The sequence below is a fragment of the Vipera berus genome (assembly GCF_964194415.1).
Source record: "Vipera berus genome assembly, chromosome: 5".
NCBI classification, from domain to species: Eukaryota; Metazoa; Chordata; class Lepidosauria; order Squamata; family Viperidae; genus Vipera; species Vipera berus.
The window spans coordinates 86,574,423-86,592,163 of record NC_138207.1 but is presented as its reverse complement, the minus strand read 5'-3'; the positions used below and the strand labels follow the sequence as shown (position 1 = coordinate 86,592,163).

The 17,741-nt window shown below is 40.7% G+C and overlaps 1 protein-coding gene across 4 annotated transcripts in view; it reads left to right on the top strand.

Moving 5' to 3' along the window:
* The window catches only part of ASCC1 (activating signal cointegrator 1 complex subunit 1), a 121,252-nt gene that overhangs the window by 56,515 nt on the left and 46,996 nt on the right, over nucleotides 1-17,741 (top strand). For all 4 annotated transcript variants that reach the window (XM_081328996.1, XM_081328995.1, XM_081328998.1 and 1 more), the window contains exons 8-9: nucleotides 11,274-11,398; nucleotides 15,364-15,440. In XM_081328996.1, coding sequence (XP_081185122.1) covers nucleotides 11,274-11,398; nucleotides 15,364-15,440 — 202 coding nt within the window. The remainder of the gene's footprint in view (nucleotides 1-11,273; nucleotides 11,399-15,363; nucleotides 15,441-17,741) is intronic.

Genomic DNA, 17,741 nt, shown 5'->3' with positions numbered 1-17,741 from the left:
GTGTAGTATTATTTTAAGCAGACTGTGTTTTTCTATTGTTGTGACTTACATGACGTTTAGAGCGCATTTTATGGCCAATTCATGCAAAACTCCACATAATCCCAAAGGGTTCACATACTTTTTCTTGCAACTGTATATATATATGTATGTAATGGTCTTTTGTTTTATTGGGTAACATTATTAGATTTTAATTAATGTTCCCTAGCCATACTGGACTTGAATAATGAATATTTTATAAAGAGAATTGCAAGGGTTTGCAATTCTGTTCCTGTTCTGGTTTACACGTTTAATTTGCAGTTATCCTTCATATAGATCACCAATCAGGTAGTCCTTGACTTACAACAATTTGTTAGTAAGTGCTCCAAGTTACAATGGCACTGTAAAAACTGACTTATGACAATTTTTCACACTTACGACCATTGCAGCACTTGATCAGTATTCTGATGCTTGGCAACTGACATGTATTTATGACAGTTGCAGTGTCCCGGGATCATGTGATCACCTTTATTTATTTATTTTATTTATTTTATTAAATTTATATACCGCCCTTTCCCGAAGGACTCAGGGCGGTTTACAGGGCATTTAAAACAACCAATACAAAAGTTAAAAACAAATTAAAAAAGATTAAATCATCCCTAGAATTAAAAACCCCAGTTAAAAATTCTCAGCCTGGGCCAGAGAGCTCGAAGAATGTCCTTTGGGGACATTCTGATGAGCAAAGTCAATGGAGAAGCCAGATTCACTTAACATCCATGTTACTAATTAAAGGGCAGTGGTTCATTTAACAACCATGGCAAGAGAGGTCATAAAATGGGGCAAAACTCACTTAACAACTGTCCCACTTAGCCCGTAAGAACCCTCACTTCTTTGAATATTTGTGGATGGAGGTGGTAGTAGTGGAAATTACTTGCATGTTGCATCACACTTTACCTACAGTATTTTACAAACTTCCTGGTTCCTTAATGTGACTCTTAAATCAGTGAAGTCTTACTCAACTCAAGCTCAACTACTGGGAATTCATGAAGGCCTCTATGTTGTTTTCTTGTCAACAGTATGGAAATAGTTTGCCACATTATTTTGACATCCCAGTCTAGAGTTTCCTGATACATTCCCATAAAAGAATTAGCCAAGGCTTAGCTTTGCTGAAATCAATACAGTTTGACTTTAAAAAACAAACAGCTGACATCAGAATTGGCATCATCTTGAAAAACCTTTAAAATACAAAACCTACATATTTTGTCAAACTATACATAAAAATAAGGACTGATTATAAATCTTGGACCAAACAAGTTAATACTTTCCATAAACTAATTTGTGATTCCACTTCTTTGGCCAGGACTCCACTTAAGTCATATACTTTAAGTTGGGAGTGATGCTTGCATCTTGTCAGTTTCCTTTCTGCAGAACTTTAAGGAGGTGAATAATTTTAGACATGGGAAGTAGATGGTACCATCTGTACATAATAGTCAGTTCCTACTCTGGAGAGGGACGCAGTGGCTCAGTGGGTTAGGACGCTGAGCTTGTCGATCAGAAGGTCGGCGGTTTGGCGGGTCGAATCCCCAGTGCCGCGTAGCAGAGTGAGCGCCTGTTACTCGTCCCAGCTTCTGCCAACCTAGCAGTTCGAAAGCACGTAAAAATGCAAGTAGAAAAATAGGGACCACTACGGTGGGAAGGTAACAGCGCTCCGTGCGCCTTAGGCGTCTAGTCATGCCGGCCACATGACCACGGAGACATCCTCGGACAAGTGCTGGCTCTTTGGCTTTGAAACGGAGATGAGCACCGGCCCCTAGAGTCGGAAACGACTAGCATGCACGTGCAGGGGAACCTTTACCTTTGCCTTTACTCTGGACAACCATAATATCAGGGCAAAAGTAAAATGGTGAGAAGAGTTTATGAACATTCTTCAAATTGTGCTTTGAACAGAGTAGAAAATTAGCTCCACAGCAAGACCAGAATTATATTTTATTGGGTTAGATTATAATAACAGAATCAAAAAACAAAAAGCTCCTTTTTATAGTTCAGTGAATTAGGGATACCTCTGTTTGATCTATCTCAAAGGTGCTTTTTCAAAAGGCAATTCGACTTCCTTGAGGAAGAAGAAGAAGAAAATGTTTTGCTTTTCATCCAAGAAGCTTCATCAGTTCTGATGGGGAAGGGATGGAAGGATACCTATCCTACAGGTACAGTACCTATCAATATTTATCCTTACATCTCCCCACCATCACAACTGATGAAGCTTTGTGGATGAGAAGCAAAACGGGTTTCCTTCTTCTTCTTCTTCTTCTTCTTCTCCTCCTCCTCCTCCTCCTCCTCCTTCTTCTTCTTTCTTCTTCTTCTTCTTCCTCCTCCTCCTCCTCTCTTCTTCTTCTTCTTCTTCTTCTTCTTCTTCTTCTTCTTCTTCTTCTTCTTCTTCTTCTTCTTCTTCTTCTTCTTCTTCTTCTTCTTCTTCTTCTTCTTCTTCTTCTTCTTCTTCTTCTTCTTCTTCTTCTTCTTCTTCTTCTTCTTCTTCTTCTTCTTCTTCTTCTTCTTCTTCTTCTTCTTCTTCTTCTTCTTCTTCTTCTTCTTCTTCTTCTTCTTCTTCTTCTTCGAAAACAACAATCCAGTTGCCTTTTGAAATAGCACATTTGAGACAACTATGACCTGGATGACTGAGAATCTCCATAGACATCTTGCTTGATCTGGTTCCCCAGAATTAATAGTATTTCAGGCCCTGTGACTCTAGGTAATATTCCTTGCACATTTCTGTCAGTCATCTCTGTTGCTCTCTACACTTGTCAATGTTACTCATGACTGTTGGTTGGGACTTATTTTTGCTAGTACTCAGAAAATAAGCTTATTCAACTAAAGCTCTCAGTGCTCAAGGTGCTTCATTGTGGACTGCTTCTAACACAGACATTTCCAAAAAATAATGCATAGCTTGTGGCGCTCTCAGTTTCGTTTTATCATTTATGGAGGTAATAATTGTTACACAGTGAGGACTCTTTGCGCTCCAGGTTGTGTCAGAGGCCAAGTCAGCAGACAGGTGTTATAATGCTGAGAGCAGAAGTTAATCATCATGAGAGAGATTGCGCTAAAGGCAGGCTGTATTAAGCATTCTACTCATTCTACCATATATATTCAGAGGAACAAATGTCTGTTGTCTTCCTCTAATGGAAACTTGTCTGAGGAAAATAAAGCACGTTAGGACCAGGAAGGATAATTTAAAACCTTACTGGCACATCCTTCCCTCCAAGGATTCTCCAATAAATCATACATGTGATAGGTTTTATTTATTTATTTATTTATTTATTAGTTTTTATAAACCGCCCTTCTCCCGAGGGACTCGGGGCGGTGTACAGAGGAAGGAAGGTATACAGATCGAACAATAAAAATAATAAGAAACACTAATGAACACAAACTGGGACCCCAATTAACGCTATCATGCCAGGCCAGCCTGCTGAAACAGGAAAGTTTTTAAGTCGCGACGGAAGGTACGGAGGTCAGGGGCCATCCGGATTTCTGTTGGTAAGGTGTTCCAGAGGGCTGGCGCACCCACTGAGAATGCCCTCCCCCTGGGGGCCACCAGCCGACATTCCTTGAGCGGTGGCACCCTGAGGAGGCCCTCTCTGTGGGAGCGCACAGGACGGTGGGGTGCTGACATCGGCAGAAGGTGCTCCCGAAGGTAGTCCGGACCCATGCCATGTAGGGCTTTGTAAGTCATCGTTAGCACCTTGAACTTCACACGGAAGGCAGCCGGAAGCCAGTGCAGCGCACGGAGGAGAGGTGTGATATGGGAGTATCGGGAGGCTCCCAAGAGTGTCCGTGCCGCCGCACTTTGCACCAGTTGAAGCTTCCGAGTGGATCTCAAGGGCAGCCCCATGTAGAGAGCGTTACAATAGTCTAGGCGAGATGTCACAAGGGCATGGGTGACTGTACGTAAGGAATCCAGGTCCAGATAAGGCCGTAGTTGGCGAATTAGTCGAACCCGGGAGAAGGCCCCCTTGGTCACAGCTCCAATGTGGTCTTCCAGGGAGAGCTGCGAGTCTAGGAGGACACCCAGGTTGCGGGCCCTATCAACAGGGGGAAGTAACTTGTCCCCAATGTTAAGCAGTGGGACGTTCTGAATCTCCTGGTTGCCAATGATCAGGTTTGAACCTTCTGACCATTTTTAATCAGTCCACCTGGGAAGTCTTTCTTTGCTTTCCTAGAGCCCAGTTTTGGGAAAACTAGTAAGAAAAACATTCTGGATATTTCCACTGTTGGATTCAGGAGACCAGTGGGAAGTCTGTCTGAAGATAGTGTAAATAGGTAACTGGAGCAGAGTTTTGAGGAAACAGTGCAAGAGAATTTCTGCTATATTAGTCAACTAAGCCTTTTTGAACATGTATCAGTTGTTCCTGTGAAGAAGCAGACCCCACCCCCAACAAGAATTTGTATAAACAAACGAACTCCAGGAAAACAGACTTGGAAGGGACCTTGGAGGTCTTCTTCTTAAAAAAAACCTAATGTTGGAGCAGCCACAACTTCTGGAGGCAACTCACTCTGCTGATTAATTGTTCTCACTGTCAGGAAATTTGTCCTTAGTTCTAGGTTGCCTCTCCCCTTGATTAGTTTCCATCCATTGCTTCTTGTCCTGCGTTCAGGTGCTTTAGAAAATATAGTAAACTGTGGCGAAGATTGGGTTAAAAAGAAATCATTCCACTTTGGTGTAGATATTGGGTAGAAAATTCCACAGAGCATTAAGAAGAGTAGTGATAAATGTTTTACCTTGAATAGGGATTAGTACGGTTCTTCCCAGCGGGCAAAATCTTTATCCTACTTGCATTATTTATAACAATAATTTAGCAAGCCAATTTTTCCTTATCCATTTGTTTCAATCTTTAGTTTAGACTACTGCAACGCTCTCTACATGGGACTGCCCTTGAGGACCATTCGGAGGCTTCAGCTGGTGCAGAATGCAGCCGCGCGAGTTGTGATGGGGGTTTCCCGATACTCCCATGTAACACCTCTACTCCGCGAGCTGCATTGGCTCCCGGTTGCCCTCCGGGTGAGATTCAAGGTGCTGGTGATGACCTATAAAGCCCTAAATGGCTTGGGTCCGGGATATCTGAGGGAACACCTGTTGCCAGCATCAAGTTCCCTTCGTCCAGTGCGCTCCCACAGGAAGGGTCTGCTCAGGGTGCCGCCGGTAAAAGATTGCCGGCGGATAACACCCAGGGGGAGAGCCTTCTCAGTGGGTGCGCCTGCCCTCTGGAACCAGCTGCTCGTGGAGCTCAGGACTGCCCCCGACCTCCGTTCATTCCACCGGGACCTGAAGACCTGGCTCTTAGAGCTCTCTGGCCCAGGCTGAGAATTTTAATTTTAATTTTAATTTTAATTGGGGTTTCTACTTTTTTTTCCAGGGATTGATGTAATTTTTTAACCGCCCTGAGTCCTTTGGGAAAGGGCGGTATATAAATCTAATAAAATAAATAAATAAATAAATCTACAAAGCAAGACAGTTTTTCCTTATCCATTTATTTCAATCTTGTTTTGCATTAAGAGAATCCTTTTTAGTCTGGTAATCTGACCATACCATCTTTAAACTATCCAAGGCAATAACAAAAACGACTTCCGGTTTAGTCGCCAACGGGACGACTGGAAGAAGCCGGCACTCCGGCTTTCCAGTCTGGTTTCTTTCACCTAGTGACCCATAAAGGGTCGGAAAGTTGCCCTGGAGGGGCAACAAAGAAGGAAGGACACTCCAGGAGCTCAGATCAGGTGGCAGCCAATCAGAGTGGACTGAAGAACCCCTCTGAAAAGGTGGGAGAAAGGCTGCTGGGAAGGGAAGGGAAGCACCGCAAAATAGCTGACTGTCAACTGTGTGCTGAGGCTGGGTGAGCCAGAACTTTCTTTCCTTCTCCTTGTGGATTATAAAACGTTGAGCCCCTGATGGGAAATAGCTAAAAAGCAAGACCCCCAGAAGGATTAACTTAAAAGCGGCGGGCAATTACAAAAGAGGAAAGTGTCTTTTTTAAGAATATCGGACATTGATAAATAAGCCAAGGAGGACATATAGTGGCGAAAGAAGAAACGACAGCGCAAATAAATAGTGAGGGAAAAAAGAAGATGGAAATGGAAAAAATGTCTTCATAACAATGACCTTGAAGAGATACCTGCAAATAACAAAAGTGCCTTGTTGGGGGATTGCAAGGGAAAAAGACTTTCTATAGTTACTTTTGTTGACTTTGGCTAAATTCAAACAGATACTATTTTGGCTTTAGACTGTGAGCTGTAAAATGAGTCCATCAAACATTACTAGACTTATGAAGAAAACCTCTTCTGCACCCTCTGTAGAACAACCTAGTCCAAGAACACAGGGATCTATTGAAGCAGTGTTGCTACATGAGAAAATAAGCACTGCCCAAAGTGAAACACAGACCTCACTAAAACTGATTCAAGAGATGATGCAAAGAAATCAAGAGATGATGCAAAGAAATCATGAAGAGACACAAAAATTCCACAAAGAGACACAAAGTAAACTTGAGAAAGTAAGTCAAGAAATTCTGGATATAAAGGCAAAATTTGAAGCCCAAAACCAAATGATAATTAAAAATGAACAAAGAATTCAGAAAGTAGAAGATAAATCAGTGGATATTGATAAAAAGATGAAAATGTTATTACAAGAAAATGAAAAATTAGATCAAGCAAATCAAGACCTAGAGGGAGCAATTAAGATCCTAGAAATGGAAAAAGCGGAACACTATTTGAGATTTCAAAATACCCCTGAGGACAGAGGAGAAAACATAGCAGTGGTGATTATTGATATCCTGGCAGAGGCTTTAAAGGCAGATAGAGGAGAAATTCAAATGTAGGTTGACGAAATATTTTGCATGAACTCAAGCTATACAAGAAAACAAATTGCCAAGAGAAGTAAGGTTCATAAAAAAAACGAGATGAAGTGCTAAGGAAAGTCAGAGATGAGTCAATACAATATAAAAATAAAGAAATAGTGCTTTTAAAGCGCATACCTAAGAGAGACACTATCATTTCTTAACTACAAATCTGATTGCCAGAGGCATAAACTTCAGATGGCTGATGCCAGAAGGTATCTTAATAAATTGGAATAATACAAGACATTGATTGGATTTAGTCTGGAAAGCAGAAGAGTTTGAAGTAAGGAATAGAACAATTCTAGATGAAGGAGTGAAACAAAGACAAGGGGAAAGAAAGGAGCAGAAGCAAACAGAAGAGATGACTCAAGGAGCAACTGCACAAACAGGAGAATAGAAAGAGAAAGATGAACAAGAGGGCGAAGGTGAAGGACCTGCCGGAGAACAGAGGATTACTAGATCGACTAGACCTAAATATAAATAATGGAAATGGAAATGGAGAAAGAAAATGGAATTTTTTTTCAGTGAATATAAATGGACTAAACTCCCCATCAAAAAGAAATATTTTTTTCAGGAAATTACAGAAATTGAACATAGACATTATTTGTCTGCAAGAAACACATATAAAAGAACAGCACCATAAATTACTGGAATATCCAAAAATTGGGAAACTTTTATTACACATCAGCACATCAGAAAAAAAGAGAGGTCGCTGTAGACATTAAGGAGACAATAGATTCTAAATTGGTATATTCAGATAAAGAGGGAAGAATCCTAATGATAGAAATACATTTGCACCAAAAGCAAACACTGCCAGTGGCAATTTATGCACCAAACAACAATCAAGAAGAATTTTATAAAAACCTACACAGAAAAATAATAGAAATGGAGTACCAAAATATTTGTTTAGTAGGAGATTTTAACGCGATAGTAGACAGAAAAAAATGACTATAAAAGCAGTAAAACAGGAAAAACCAGAAGAAGAAGATTACCAGGGACATCCTTTGATATGGTAGAGGAAATTGGAATTCAGGATGTCTGGAGGGAAATCAACCCACAAAAACTACAATACACCCTGTCTCCAAGAGTGCTGCTTTCTTAAGAAGTGGGAAGAGGTGGGTGCTGACAGAAACAATGATAAGGTGGGCGAAAAACTTGGGTTATAACCAGTGCTTTTTTTGTAAAAGAAAAAGGTGCCGAAACTCACACATGTCATACAACCCACCTTGCCTACCCTACAAGGTTCCATCCAAAAAAGGTGCCAGAACTCCGTTCTGAGCGTTCTATGAGAAAAAAAGCCCTGGTTATAACATAGAACTAGAAAAATGGCAAAAGCTATGGGAGAGAAATTATAAATTGACAATGTCAACTTCGTACAAAGAAAATTTATACAAAATGTTTTATAGATGGCACTTGCCACCAGGAAGACTAGCAAAAATGTTTTAAAATATGTCAGATAGATGCTGGAAATGCTGAAACATAATTCAGGCAATTCAGGCAATATTTGGTGGACATGTGGCAAAGCAAAGGCTTATTGGAAAAATATACATGCTTGGTTAGAAAAAATGTTGGGAGAACATGTTGAATTTAAACCTGAACTTTTCTTATTAGGTTTAATGCCAGAAAAGATTAATTAAAAAAGCATATATTTGATTCTACACGTCACAACAGCAGCAAGAATAACCTTCGCGCAATATTGGATAAATGAAGGAGTATCACCAGAGGAAGAAATAATTTAAAAAAATATTGAAATGTGCAGAGATGGACAGATTAACTATGAGATTGAAAGATAAAGAAGAAACAGAATCTTACCAAATATGGGATTCATTCTACAAATGGTTAGAGGAAAGAACCAAGGATTAGGAATTGATTATGTATTAGCACTTTTGAATCTAGACGCTGGTTGAAAAATTAACATATGTATGTAAGAAAAATAATAATAAAATCCTTAAAAAACACCAAAAAAGTTTAACAGCAGCAACTTTTGGGTTTTAGAAGATTAAAAAGGGTTGTTGTTTCTAAAGAGACAAGGAATTAGGGTCAATTTTTCTCTATCCTACTTGACAATAGTGGGATCTTTGTATTTTAATGTAACTATGCCACCTTTTTCTCCCTAAAAGATACTTTTTTTTTAATCCCATTTATATCCCGCCCTTCTCCGAAGACTCAGGGCGGCTTACAATCTAAAGCACAAATCAATGTGCCTAGCAATAGCCTTCATATGCCTGCTTATTAGGGCTTTCAGGGGCCCCCCCAAGCGGCATTATTACAAAGTCAGCTTATTGCCCCCAACAGTCTGGGTCCTCATTTTACCTACCTCGGAAGGATGGAAGGCTGAGTCAACCTTGAGCCTGGTGGGACTCGAACCTGCACTAATTGCAGGCAGCTGGTGTTACTTAAGGAGGCATTAGCCCACTGCTCCACCAAGGTTCATACTTTCCAATTTAAAAAAGAAAAAGAATGGGAAAAGGTGGAAAAAATTGTCGTGGATAGTGCCATGAAATGGATTTCCAAGAGGGTTTTGAAACAAGCTGTTAGCTTCCCACCAAAGTGGTACCTATTTATCTACTCACATTTGCATGCTTTCGAACTGTCAGTTTGGCAGGAGCTGGGGCGAGGACGGGAGCTCACCCTGTCTCATGGAGCTCGGGTCTCGAACCTGGGCTGCCAGCTTTCCAGTCGACAAGCCCAGTGTCTTAACTGCTGAGCTACTATGCTGCTCCGCGACGTCATGCTTGCCACGTGACCGCAGAAATGCCTTTGGACAGAGCTGGCTCAATGGCCTTGAAATGGAGAACCACCCCCTAGAGCTGACAATAACTAACAGAGTAGCATCTGCAGGGACTCCTTTTGAAGCAAGACCACATCATAAAGCCTAGTCAAGAGCCCCTTAATGCCCGTGTGGAGTTAATGTATCTAAATAAAATTTATCTGTTCTGCATGGTTTTGGTAACAGCAGCACTGTAAGATCAAAGTAGGAGAAGTTACCAAGTTGTTAAGGCTAAGCAAAGTATGAAGCGCTACCCAACTCCATATGTCATCAACCTTGTCTTGTTAGGGATGACTAATCTGAAACATCCCTGTAGATAAAAAAAGAAGTTGTTATTCAGAGGCCTTTTTCTTATGTCAGACAGGCGTTTTTATCAAGTTCTTGCTTTCCACAGAGTAAAATTGTATGTCAGACTATTTTTAGCATCCTATCAAAGCGGTTTCCTCCTGCCCCAGCCTCCTCTTTCTTCGTGGAATGCAATTTTGTTCCATTTCTGTGAAGGATGTTGCTATCTCGGTTGCTCGCATTCTAAGCACAGAGGTTGAAATGTGTTTCTAGTCCTTTGGGTTTCTTCCAGTTTTTCTCCAGTGACAATCTTCCCCCAACGATATACAGATGGTCATCGGCTTACAACCACATTTCAGCTCAACATTTCTGTGGCTAAGTGAGACAAAGGCTGAATTTTGATCATGTGACCGTGGGGATGCTGTAATGGTTGTACATGTGAAAAAATGGCTATAAGTCAATTTTTCCCCAGTGCTGTTGTAACTTTGAACAGTCGCTGAATGAACTGTAGTAAGTCGAGGACCACGTGTACTGCACTTGTAGTTTTGAGAACAACTGTTTGGTAACAATTGTTTTAATTGTTCACCAAAGAATTTGGATTTCTTCTCTTAACTATCTACTCCATGAATACAGGTAGTCCTTGACTCACAACAGTTCACAGTTACAACGGCACTGAAAAACGTGATTTATGACCGTTTTTCACAGTTGCGACCTTTGCAGCCTCCCCATCATCATGTGATCAAAATTCAGATGCTGGGCAACCAGTTCATATTTATGACCGTTGCTGCATCCCAAGGTCATGTGATCGCCTTTTGCGACCTTCTGACAAGTGAAGCCAGATTCACTTAACAACCGTATTACTAACTTAAAAACTGCGGCTGTAGAGATGGAGGTCAAGGATATGAAGGGACCGTGTGCAGAAAACTGCCTACCTTAGTATCCTGTTATCCGCATGTCTATGAGCTCATTCCAATTAGCCTTGCCAAGGACTGTAAGGAATCAGATAGATAAGGAAGACTCTGCCCTGGCTTGGGATGTTCGGATGTTCTCCAAGATTGACTAGAATACACCAATAAACAATGATTTTGCTGTGCGTAATTTCCTGCTTGTTAAAACTGTATAAATACAATAAACTCTGAGTAGGCAGACAGACATATTTGGGACACCCTGCGTTGACTGGTCTCTGAATCCTGCATGCAGCAATTCGCTTAACTTGTGGCAAAAAGGTTGTGAAATGGGGCAAAACTCACTCAACAATGGAAATTTTGGGCCCAGTTGTGTTGGTATGTTGAGGACTACCTGTACAAGTACTAAAAATGCCTCACCTTGCCTTTTTTTTCTCTCTCCTTCCTTTTCTCTTCCTGTAGGCTTCAGCTCATAGCAGAGAGACTGGTGGATCAGTTTGTGGCCTCTGGGCTGATGAGGAAAGAATGGGATAGAGTGAAGCTCCATGCCACCATTATGAACACGGTCTTTCGAAGTGATCCTAGTGGTGAGCCTCTATTAGGATCTTTTCAGAAATGTAACCGCAGCTTTGATCCCCACATTTGTTATGATGGTCTTTACTTTGCTATTGCTAATTTATCATTTTTTTGTCAGGACCTTTAGGCTGGAGACAGTGATGGGATCCCTTCGTTAAGGTTGCACTCAACTGAAATAGGAAAGGAAGAATCCTTCATTAAAGCGTTCAACGCACCTTTTATATCCAGCAGATGTTAGATTCCTGTCAGGGCCCACCTCAAACCCACATCTTAAGAAAGCAGAACTCTTGGAGAGAAGTTTTCCAGGCAGGAACCTTTACTAAGAAATAGGAGATAGCAGGCATAATAGACAGGATCTGAGGGATTCCCTCGCAGATGGATATTTTTAAAGTGTCCCCAAGCAAAACCCCACCCTATAGTTCATTCGGTCAGTTCCAGATCAGCCAATCTCCAGGTAAGTCCATCGTGGGAAAGGAAAGAGAACATCAATCCGGTTCCGTTTGCAGCACGATCATTTCCACAGCTCCTCACGCCTCCTTCGGAGAAATAAACCAGATCCCGGAGGGTTGTATCTCTTCCCCCACCCCTTTTTCTACTTGCCCAGTAAGGGAGGGAAGTTCAGAGAGAATGCATAGCATAGAAAGCAATTTGTCACATTGTGATGGATAGCAGGCAGGCAGAATAAACAAAGATTACATTTAAGGGAGGAAGTGAAAGCCATAAAGTCCCATGCCTGTCCCCTCTCCCCCTTGGGAATGGCAGAATCCAGGGGAAAATGAGATTTGGTTTTAGCGCAGAGGAGATAGTTAGAAATGAAATATAAATGGATTCTGACAGTTTCTTCCTTACGCTCTTATGTCTGAGAGAAGCGATGATTTTGTATTGTTTTTTAATCAAGGTTGTTTCCTATCTTTTAAAAGATGGATTTGATAAACGTGGCTAGGATTTAGGATTACCGTTGAGTATACCGAGTCTGCTTTTCCATTTAAATGTGCTTAGTATTATTGAGCTGCAGCTTCTTTTTAATTTTTAAAGCTGTTTTGAAAAGCTTATTTAGTAAGCAGAATATGAATAGCTGCTTGTTTGTATTCTAGAAATAGAAACCATTAATTCCAATGCGGGGCTTAAGGCAAACTAGTGCACGTGGCTATAAAAGGACATCTCCTGAAGTTATACAAAAGAGCTATCAAGCTATAGTCAACAAATGAACTATTTACCATATCTATTTGTAAATATAACTACCTTGAATTTAAGATACGTGTGTGTGTGTGTGTGTATACAGATCAAAACTACACAGCTCTATACATGCCTATAGATAAGATTATGGAGTACAACAGCAGATATAGGAACCGTCTGTTGAAATGGGGTCTTGCAAATAAAACGGAAAAGGTTATAATGTCAGCCCAGTCTTACCTATCCTGCCTATACAATTTGCATAGACGATTGGCTTTTGCACAACTATCTTAAAGATTGTTGATCACATTTTACTTTTCACACTCATGTTGGGAGTTTCAAAGTGACAAAAGTAGAATGATGTACAGGCTTGTTGATCTATTTCCAGTGTGCCTTTTTAGCCTTTCTATAATATACCATGTGTGGGTTTGTGTATGTTTGTGTGTAATTAAAAATTTAAAAGTGGATGCATTTATTTTATATCTGTACATTGGATTTCTATGCCCCCCCCCCTCCCAATTCATCACTGGCTTTGGTAATGTAGAAAGTTAGCAACAGCACTGTACAACATGTTAAGAAACCAAGGTTAAAAGATTACCGTAACTGACAGAACAAACATATGCTATAAATACACCAGATGTATTCCATAGTCCAGGGCTTTTCAACTTTTTCACCCATTGTACCACTTTTAGGATATGGCAACATCCGAATACCACCAGTCGCTTAGCAAGATGTCAAAAACTTGATGACCAAAAAAAAAAAAGGAAAAAAGTGATGAAGTACAGGTAGTCCTCGACTTACAACAGTTCACTTAATGACTATTTGAAGTTACAATGGCACTGAAAAAAGTGCTCCCCCAAGCCACAGCCGAGCAAGACGCCTGCCCGCCTGGCGGCGCTCTTCCTCCTGTCCGAGGTTTTCATTGTTGTGAGCATTTCTGTTGAGGATTGGCAGTGGGGGTGGGGGTGGGGTGTTTGGTTTTTATTTCCCCCCCCCCATCTGCTGGGTGGTTGCAGCAGGTTTTGGTCACTTCACATGATCCTGGGACACTGTGACCGTCATAAATATGAATCAGTTGCCAAGCATCTGAATGTAAATCACAAGACCCTGGAGATGCTGCAACATTCCAGCTGATCGGCACTTCTTCTGGGCTCAGCAGTAGCGCCAGGATCAGCGCCGAGCTCCAGTTGGAGCCTGGCGCTGATCCTGGCACTTCCGCTGAGCCCTGACAGCCCCGAAGAAGCGCTGATCCTGGCGGTTTCGCTGAGCCCTGACAGCCCTGCAGCTCCAGCCGTCTCTCGCTCAGGCTTGTGCGGTGCTGCCACCGGTTCAGCTCATTCTCCTCCCCCGCTACCACTTTTCTAGGATGGTCGCATACCACCTGCCAGGTGCCAATGTACCACAGGTGGTACCCGTACCACTGGTTGAAAAGCCCTGCCATAGTGGATGCATGCCCTGGACTAGCTCAAGACCTGGAGGAAAAAACAGGTTTCCATTTGAAAGAAAGCAGGGTGGATCCATCAGGGGCAGTGCTGGGGCAAGTCCACAAGTCTTAAAGTTGCCCAGTTTGAAGACCCCTGCTCTAAGATGTCACTTTTATAGATGGACCCAGAACATGCTTATACGACAGGCAGAAGCTGTGAGAGGAAGATTGTCCTTCAAGTAGAGTTAAAGGAGATCTTTTGCAGATTAGGGCCAAAACCATCAGTATACAGGTAGACCTCGACATACGACTATTAGGATTAGGATCAGATTTTCTGTGGCTATGCAAGTTAGTTGCCAAGTGAATTGCACTGGGTATTACGACCTTTTTGCCATGGTTGTTAAGCGAAAACTTTGCAGTTAAGTGATCCACATGGGCGTGAAGCCAATCCAGCTTCTCCATTGACTTGACTTGTCAGAAGCCAGTTGCGAAAGATATGCTGCCAGCGTTGCAACTGTTGGATGGGTGCCAAGGGCCTCGATTTTTATCACATGATCGTGGGGATGCATCAACAGTTGTAACTGTGAGGACCAGTCGTAAGTCACTTTTTCCAGTGCTTCTGTAACTTTGAACAGTTACTAAGTGAATGGTTGCAAGTCAAGGACTACCAGTGGTCAAAAGAGTAGCCAAAGGAGCAAAAATGTGAGCTGAAGAATTAAACCCCTGACTGTTAAACTGTATGTAACGTTCCCATTGATGAACATCTGCTCCACAGTGGAATACACTCTTTCTATCAAGACGACTAGAAACATGTTTTTCAAAAACAAATATGAAGTTCTCAGTATGTTTCACAAAACATGTGATTCTAAAGATAAAACTGGTAATGATACCCTTGCAAGGAGTATCCACAGTCCGGCCGAGTAAAAATAACTCATTGATCTTCTTTTGTTTGCTCGCAGCTTTAAGGGGTTAGAGGCCCGAGTACCCAAGTTTTCTCAGTGGTTTCAAATTCATAGCCTGCAGAATGATCAACCCTTGAAGGCTGGACAGGGAAGCAAGATGAGAGAAATGCTTTGACAGAGCACCGAATCTTAAACTCTGGATTCTCCTGGATGATTCTATTACACTAAGCTATCACCCTTAAATAATCCTCAAGACAATATTGATGAATCTAAGCATTCTGACAATGTATTTGTGGAAAAATCTCTGTCTTGTTTAAAATGCTGTTATGTAAATAGATAAAAACAATTCAGAATAATCTCTATGCATTTAAACACACACAGAGAGAGACACACAGACACAGACACACACACACACACACACACACACACACGGACAGGAATTGATTTGGTTTGAGTTGAAATCCCATTTATTTTGCAGCTGAAGAACCAAATAACCGGACCATGGGCAAACCATTCAAAGAAAGGGAATCATTTGATGGCCGAACAATTTTGAAGGTCAGTATAAAATTGCATCCTGATTTATCTTATGTTAGTAGACTTTTTTAAAAACTCAAGCTTCAACAGAATTATATATTGCAGATGGTATTCCAATGCAAGAAAGACGGAGAGTTTGAATCTAAAATATTGCTTGGAATTTCCAACAAACACACACACACACAAAACCTATAAAAGGACTCTAGTATGGCTCTCTAATATAATTTTCAGACTCTTGTTCCTGTATCCATTTATGTGTAAGCAAAAATCAAATCAACAACAAAAAAAAGTATATTTTTGTCAGTGGAACTTTTAATCTGATGGAGACCTGGAGGGATTTGTGCACTGTTTATCCCAAAATAGAAAGACAAGTGAAAGAGAAAGACTTATACTTTGTCCATTTATTTATTTATTATTTTTATCCCACCTTTATTGTTTTTTATAAATAAGGTGGCAAATATACATAACTGTACTTCTGCCTGTGGGACTGAGAGAGATGAACTGGCCCAAAGTCACCCAGCTGGCTTTCATGCCTATGTTGGGACTAGAATTCACAGCCTACTGGTTCTAGCTTGATGCCTTAACCACTAGACTAGACCAAACTGGCTCTAATTGATGTAGGAAATGACCAAGCTAAACCCAAGGGTGGGGTCAAATGCATCATCAGTCTGGAATCCATATGCCCCTGAAAAAGACCTAATTCCAGCCTCCCTTGAAGTCCCTTGATTCTTATCTAGCGCCAATTTGCATGGACCCTTTGTAGGTTAGATTCTTGTGTAAAGGTTACATGGAATAAGTTTGCAGTGCTTTTGAACTCTATCCTGGCTCCTGGTTTCTTGTGCCTGACAGTTTAGTTATGGTTCGTTTAATTAGATCCAGAATCTCATTCTTGCATAAATAGTCTTCATCTGAAATCTAGAATAATTGCAGATTGCCTAATACTTACAGTCATAAGTAGTTACCGGTACTAAAGCTTTATAAATAGGGTTGCAATGCATGTGTTAATTTAACGATACACTGAATATAAAAGTAATTGATCCTGTATGTCCATAAATATATCCAAACCATTATCTCACCAAAGTAAATGTACTGGTCATGATATAACAGCACCTATTCTTTTATGAACAGTTAAGTGGTTCAAAACTCAAAAGGAATAAATAAGAATAAATGGGCAATACTCTGAGTAGATGGAAGTAATAATAAGAGTTCCTGTAGAATCTGTTTTGGAAGAAGTGCTTTTTCATTTGTCCGTAAATAGTGTGGATTTAAGAACAAACAGTGAACTGACCAAATTTCCAAATAAGAATGGTAGAAAACAAAAGTGACTAGGGAGACCTTTGGAACGATCTCTTTAAACCAGGTGATCAGTCAATCAAATACCAAAACCAGATCAAATAGGTTCACTTTGGACAAAAAAATCCAGTTTCCAATACGCCTTAGTGTGGTATGAACTGTCCTGTGACTAATCGGAAAAAAAGATATTAGATTTATAGTAAATAGTTCATTTGTGAACTGTGAAAAAGCAAAGAGTCATGTTAAGTAACATGAAGAAAGCCGTGATGCTATTCTACAAATCTGTGGTATTTACACGTCAGGAGAACTGTGTACCACCTTAGTAGAAAAAGGGTATAATAGAGCTAAAAAAGGACAAAGTTAAAAGCAGTTAAAATGATCAGGTGGGCCAAAAAACATCTTTACTTCAAAAAAAAACAACCTAGGAAGTTTGGGATTCTGTAGCTTTGAAAAAAATGAATAAGGGGGAGAAATGATTTGGGTGTATAAAAGTATGCATGCCCTGTACAAGGGGGATAGGAAGAATGACTAGAGCTCATCCTTTGCAGCCGATTGGAAGATGATTTAAAATGAACTTTGCACAATGCCTAACTAATCCATGGAATTTATTATCACAAGACATGATGGCCAAAACGTGGATGGCTTTTAAAAGAGGATTAGAAGACAAATTCATGGAAAAGTGATCTATCCAAATTCAGTATTGCTTCTGTTGAGAGCAGTTTATCTCATGGAGACCATACATTTTTCCAGAGTGCTAATTTTAAATAAAATAGAACTTTTCCCTTCCAAAAGGATCTCTATTTTGAGATTGTGAAGTGATTTTCCCACTTTAGTGGCTTCTAAGTGAGACTGGGAGGAAAACAAAATATGCGCAGCTGAAGTTGCCTTTAAGAGTCTATATTTTTTTCCCCAAGCCTTAAAGCAGACAATTTTAATGAGAGGTGTGGTGTCACAAAGTCCAAAGCGCTTTTTCTGAGTTGTTTTTGAAGTATGTGGAGCCTTAACGCATGTGGTCTAATAAGATGCTAG